The 7025-nt window shown below is 37.1% G+C and overlaps 1 protein-coding gene across 1 annotated transcript in view; it reads right to left on the reverse strand.

Annotated features, from left to right (window-relative positions):
- The window catches only part of GTF2E2 (general transcription factor IIE subunit 2), a 71366-nt gene that overhangs the window by 24031 nt on the left and 40310 nt on the right, over positions 1-7025 (reverse strand). Inside the window, exon 4 of the mRNA XM_019642846.1 lies at positions 6194-6382. Within this exon, the coding sequence (XP_019498391.1) occupies positions 6194-6382 (189 nt within the window). The remainder of the gene's footprint in view (positions 1-6193; positions 6383-7025) is intronic.

The following is a 7025-nucleotide window of genomic DNA, read 5'->3' on the forward strand; positions in this document are numbered from 1 at the left end:
ACGACAGCAACTTGTCTGTTCCCCTTCCCCCAATTCCCCAGCGCTGTTCCCATCCCCCCAATTTCCCAATTAAAAAAAACAAAACAAAAAAAACCATGTAGCATGAAACCTTTTATGTAGGATAGGGCAGAAATAAAAATATATGTTTGTACTTTTTGTATAAAGAACCAATAGAAATAGTCACAAAAACTAATAAAAGAGACTACGTATAAGCAGCAGGGCAGGGGAGAAAATAAGTAGAATTAAGGTGAGAACAAGACTTCTTCATTTATGACTATATATATATATATATATATATTATGCCAAGAGATGTATTACTTCTTCTAAACAAACAAAAAAATTAAATTAAAAAGAAACAAATTCCAGGCTCTAAGTTCTATATCACTGTTGGGTCGGTTACTGAATCTCTTGGAGCTTCAGTCAGACCACTGCAAAGTTAGAATTAATCACTTTTCAAAAGTTATGTTTGGAAAGCAGATAAAGACAAAGACTAACACATATCAGTAAGAACCACTTATTATTTGCTACCCATTCACTTATTCATTCAAATATTCAGTGGTAACTACTACATGCTAAAAGTACTGCAATGAGACAAACAATGAAATGCAAACTACTACTTCTGCCTTTCAAGAGGTCCCAAAATAGTTGTAGCTAAACATGCATGTATGAAACTTAGGTACCCAATTATCTGCCAAAGAGACCGATACAGTCAGAGGAGAGGACTAGAATACAGAGAAAAAGGAAGGAAAGGCAGCTGTAGTCTAGTACAGTGGTTTCCAAAGCCGGGTGTATACATTCTAGGGGTATACAAGTCAATCCATTTGAATGATTCTTTAGAGGCTTTGTTACATTTTTTAATTTAAAATTTCCACTTAAAATCTATGCTTTACTAATATTTAATATGTGGATTGACACAAGGGCCTCCCTTGGCTTCCTATCAGATCCACACTTCAGGTGGTGACACACATGAAGGAATCCTGAGGGGAGAGTGGGGGGGTCCCATATGCCAAAGGGATTGACAGACACTGCCTTTCAGAATTCTGCAGCATATTGCAGTTTACCTGCTATAAGAAGCCAGCATTATGGGGATGTATACTTTTTTAAAAAAGATCTTTAAACTATAGAAACTGTACAATGATTTTTTTTTTAAACCTATAAGAAACATCCACTTAAAAGTGAGTTACAGGGCATCCCAAGTCAGGACCCCCCTCTCGTTTCGAGAGCTGTAACTTTCTATTCTAATAAAACTAGTCTCTGCTACAAACTTAAAAAAAAAAAAAAAGTGAGTTACAAATTTTTTCCAAAAAGGCAAATGTTTCAAATTTGTTAGCTATTTCTATGATTACAGAGGCCAATCAGCTTGCTAACAATAATTTTAAAAACAATTATAATTCTGTTCCTTCAAAGTAAAACCAGCATTTTAACAATGTGTGTAAGTAACAAAGTAACTGCTTTTTGAAAGAAATTCATGCTATGGAAAGAGCATTTGGAAAAAGAATGTTTTGGAAATATTTTCATCATGTGATTTCAGAGTTTAAAATACATAAGAATTAAAAACTGTCATGGGCCGGCCGAGTGGCGCGATGGTTGGGAACTGGCTTGGGATGCCAGAGGGCCCCGGTTCCGATCCCACATATGAGGGCCAGTGACACTGCCCTCCACAGCTAAGATGCTGAACAACAGCTCAACCTNCTGGCTTGGAATGCCAGAGGGCCCTGGTTCGAATCCCACATATGAGAGCCACTGACACTGCCCTCCACAGCTAAGATGCTGAACAACAAACAGCTCAACCTGGAGCTGGGCTGCTGTAAGTCACGGGCGACGGCGTAGGATGCAGCCCCTGTGGCAGTGGGTTGCCATGGGCTACTGTATGTAGCCAGCGTGAGTGGCCAGCAGCCGCAGTGAACGGCCGTCCAGAAGCCAGCGACTGATGTGCCTCGCCCGGGAAGAGCGCAATGATGGTGCCAACTTGGGCTAGTGAAGCAACGTCCTCCACAACTAGACTGAAGAACAAAATGACAGCAACTTGTCTGTTCTCCTTCCCCCAATTCCCCAGCACTGTTCCCATCTCCCCAATTCCCCAATTAAAAAACAAACAAAACAAAAACAAAGACCCTATGCCAATTCTTTTAAGTAAAAATAATTATCAGATTTCAGTATATTAAAAACCCTAGTGATTGCAAATATTTCATGGTAATCAACTAATCTTTTTTCTTTTTTACAGTATTTTAAGCCTATTCTTACCTCAGTCATTAGCCATTGTTTCTGCTTGAGTCCAATATCTAAATGTTGTGTTTCATCCAAAATTTCTTCTAAAGTTAGAGGATGTGTATCTCCTCGTTGATGACGTGTCTATTGAGGGAAGATATTAGAAGACAGTTTTAAAATGCTAGTTACATTAAATAATAGTTAAGTGTAAATAAATCTTTTCAGCAATGTAAAACACATATTATTTAAGGCAGTACAGTTACAGTGATAAAAAGAATGGACTATAAAATCAGGCAGAACACGGTTCAAACTTGTAGCTCTATAAAATCAAATGACAAAACGAGGAAAAATGTTTGCTAATATTTTATCAGCTCCAAAAATCTAACAGGAAAACGACACAAAGACGAACACACAAATCAGAGGAAAAGAAATGAAAGTGCCATTAAACATATGAAAAGATACTCAACTTCCAGCAACATATTCCTGACCTATTACAGTGGCAAAAATCTGTATGTTGGATGGTGAGGCTGTAAGGAAACAGGCCCTCTCACGCACAACTGGGAAGAATGCAAACTGATACAACTACTATGTAGGGCAATTTCACAATATAAATGCATTTATATCCTTATACCCAGCAATCCCATTTCTAGGAATTTACCCTACAGATATACCAGCACAACATAGAAAAGTGGAGTGGTTACTGCAGCATCACGTGTAAAAGGGAAATATTAGAATCAACCTAAGTGGCCATCAACAGACGACAAATTAAATAAACTACAGCACACCTATGCTACCATACAGAGGTTCAAAAGAAAATGCAGGTGTTCTCTGTGCTAAATTGGAAAGATGTCCAGGACCAATTATTAAATTAAAAAACATATGTAGGCACTAAATGCTGGTGAGGATTTGGAGGAAGAAAAACTTGCATTCCCTGCTGGTGGAAATGGAAAATGGTACAGCCACTCTGGAAGACAGTTCAGCAGTTTCTTTTAAAATTAAATACATTCTTATCTTATGATCCAGCAATTATGCTCCTGAGTATTTACCCAAAGGAGTTAAAAACTTATGTTCATACAAAACCTGCACACATGATGCTTATAGCTTTATTCATAATTCCATAACTTAGAAGCACTAAGATGTCCTTCAGTAGGTGAGTTGATAAAGAAACAAACAAACAAAAACAAAACCTAATAGAAAACTGTGGTACATCCAGACAGTGAACTCAGTACAAAAAGAAATGAACTATCAAACTATGAAAAGACCTGGAGGAACCTTAAAAGCCTATTACTAAGTGAAAGAAACCAATCTCAGAAGGCTACATTCCAACTACACAACATTCTGGAAATGGAGGCAGTAAACAATCGAGTGGCTGCCAAGGGTTAAGGGGGCGGGAGGAATGAAGAGGCAGAGCAAAGAGGGTTTTCAGGGCAGTGAAACTATTCTGCATGATGCTATAATCACAAACACATTCATTATACACTTGTCAAAACCCACAGAATGTACAACACCAAGAGTGAATCCTAACGTAAACTACAGACTTTGGGTGATAATGATGTGTCAGTGTAGGTTCAAAGATTTGGTGCAAGATGCATAGTGTGGGAGGTTGGGGCGAGTGGGGCGGTGAATATGAGAGCTCAGTACTTTCTGCTCAGTTATGCTATGAACCTAGAACTGCTCTAAAAAATGCAATCAATTAACACACACACACACACACACACACACACACACACACACAAAATGGAGTATTAGTTAGCCATAAGCAAAGAAGGAAATCCTGCATTTGCAACAATATGGTTGGACCTTGAGGGTAATATGCTAAATAAAATAAGTCTGACTGAGAAAGACAAATACCATATGATCTCACATATATGTGGAATCCAAAAACAAACATAAAAACCTGAATTTACAGATAGAGAACAGGTTGGTGGTGGCCAGAGGTGAGGGGTAAGAGGTGGGCAAAATGAATGAATGTGATCAAAAGGTACAAACTTCCAATTATAAGATAAATTAAGTCCTAGGATTGTAATTACAACATGGTAACTACAGTTAACAATACTGTATTGTATAATTTATACATATATCAAATCATTATGTTGTACACCCAAAACTAATACAGTGGTATATGTCAATTATATCTCAGTTTAAAAAAATAACAAAATAAATGTAAAAAAGTCTATGTTAAAAAACATATGTAGGGGGCCGGCCGAGTGGCGCGTTGTTTAAGAACTGGCTTGGGACGCCAGAGGGCCCCGGTTCGGATCCCACATATGAGGGCCAGTGACACTGCCCTCCACAGNGGTGCTAACTTGGACCAGTGAAGCAATGTCCTCCACAACTAGACTGAAGAACAAAAAGGACAGCAACTTGTCTGTTCCTCTTCCCCCAATTCCCCAGCGCTGTTCCCATCCCCCAATTCCCCAATAAAAATCTTTAAAAAAAAAACCAAAAACACTCTTTGGAGGAGTATAACAGAATCCCGAGTCTTTACACATATAATTCATAATGTTCAATACACAACAGAAACTTATTAGGTATATGAAGAAACAAGAAAACATGATCCATACTCAAGAGACAAAGAGAATCAGTGCAGACCAGCCCCAAGATGACCCAGCTGTTGAAATTAGAAGATGAAGATTTTAAAAGAATTATAAGAAATTATACTCAAGGGTATGATGAAAAATTTTCTTGTAATGAATGAAACAAAATCTCAGCAAAGAAACATAAACCATAAAAGAATGAAAAGCGTATAACTGAAAAATACAATCTCTAAAATAAAAAATTCACCAACAAATTAGAGGTAAAGAAGAAAAGTCAGTGGACTTGACAACAGATCAGTAGAACAGAACAAAACAAAAATAAACAGAGCCAGCCTCAGGGACTTATGGGACAATACCAAAAGGTCTAATATGTGTAACCGAATCACCAAGATGTAGAGGAGAGAAAGGAGCAAGTTTTACTCCACAGGTAGCATCAATCATTAGTAACTGTGAAGAATAGAGACTTGCAGCCTTTCCAAGTGAGTTCCAAATTTAAACTGGAAATGTAATCTGTATGACTTACTGATAGCCCCTTTAGGAATTCAAAACAGCCAGATTAATGGTTAATGCTTTTGTGATTTAATGCCTCTGGTTCCTCAGGTTAGCAGTATCTTGTTGAGGCAGTTCTCATACATAAACATAAAAACTTATGATGAAAACACCATGTCTTTGAGGAAAACTTTTTTCCAGAAATAGTCTGAAGAATCAAACAATCAGACATAACAGCAGTACAAAAGGGAGCTATCAAAGGTACACAAAAAGGGGCTGACCCATTAGCTTAGTAGGTTAGAGCGTGTTACTGATAACACCAAGGTTGCCGGTTCAATCCCCACATAGGCCACTGTGAGCTGCACCCTCTCTGAGTCAACTATGCCAGGGGTCGGCAAACTTTTGAGATGGAAGAGCTGCCAGGGGTTGGCAAACTGTGCCTCGCGAGCCACATGTGGCTCTTTGGGTACGTACATGTAGCTCTGAAGTAAAATTGAAAATATAAATAAAACTATCATAGTTTCATTTATAATATTACTTTAAATTTTCCTTATTTGTAAAAATATATTTATGGCTCTCGAATAATTTTTAAATTGTTGTGTTGTTCCAGGGGTCAGCAAACTTTTGAGAGGGAACGTACCCAAAGAGCCGCATGTGGCTCATGAGCCGCAGTTTGCCAACCCCTGAACTATGCCATTGTAGCATTAAAGCAATGTGTAACCAATGACCATGGCTGTTCCCCAATAAAATTAAAAAAAAAAAAAAGCGTAGGTAGATAAAAATGGCTACGCTCTGTCCTGCTCTGTAGCATAAGACACAAATTTCAAATCTTCAGCGAGCTCACACCCCAAGTACATAGGAGAGATGCCTTAAAAATAAAAATTTAAAAATTCTTGCTATCTTTTTAAAACCTAGACATTATTAATTCAAATTAAAGCACAGAAAGAAAAGACAGTTACCTTGACGGCTTTCTGGGAATTGGGCAGTCCTTCCTCTATGTCTTCTAAAAGAATTCCTCCTAAACCTCTTTGGTCATGCTGATCTAAGAGTCGAAGTAGGGCCTTCTTATCTTTCAAGTTGTACTTGGGCTTGAAGGCATACTTCCCATCTATTACTTCAATTTTGGGATTATTGACTAATGCCTGTAACAGTAATACAATTTGGATATATTATCAAAAGGAAACCTCATATATACACTCTTAAATTTTAATTATGTATTTAAAAAATAACAATACCCAATAAAGTATGTTGTAAATATCAACTAGCAGATCTAAAATAATGGACATTTAGGATATAAAAGAAATTTTATTATTTACACAAATTCTTTGGATGAGAAAGAAACCATTTAATCACAACTGCTCTGAAGAAAGATGTACCCATATTCTTTTGGAAAATAACAGGTAAGAATCAATACAATACCTATTAACACTAATAAACAATGTGAACAGGGTATTGCCTATCCCACCTTCAAAGAATAGTTTGTTGCATATTGGCATTATAGAGTGAGAAATATTACCCTGGCATAAACTTGATCAGTAGTCAGTCGGTCCCATCTGGTATCAAATGGCACTAGTGGCTGTGTAAGGAATTGAAAAGGACCAGACTAGTGCATATAAGATATTTACCTATAATGTCAGCTTGAGAATGAAACTGAGTAGGAATACAGGAATTAATGAATATAATTATGTTCCTAGTCAGTTTTGTTGTATAGCCAATATCAGAAGGAAAGCTTTTCAATAAAGAGCAACTATATATATATATATATATATATATATATATATATTTTTTTTT

This window comes from Hipposideros armiger, unplaced genomic scaffold (genome assembly GCF_001890085.2).
Source record: "Hipposideros armiger isolate ML-2016 unplaced genomic scaffold, ASM189008v1 scaffold_73, whole genome shotgun sequence".
Classification (NCBI taxonomy): domain Eukaryota; kingdom Metazoa; phylum Chordata; class Mammalia; order Chiroptera; family Hipposideridae; genus Hipposideros; species Hipposideros armiger.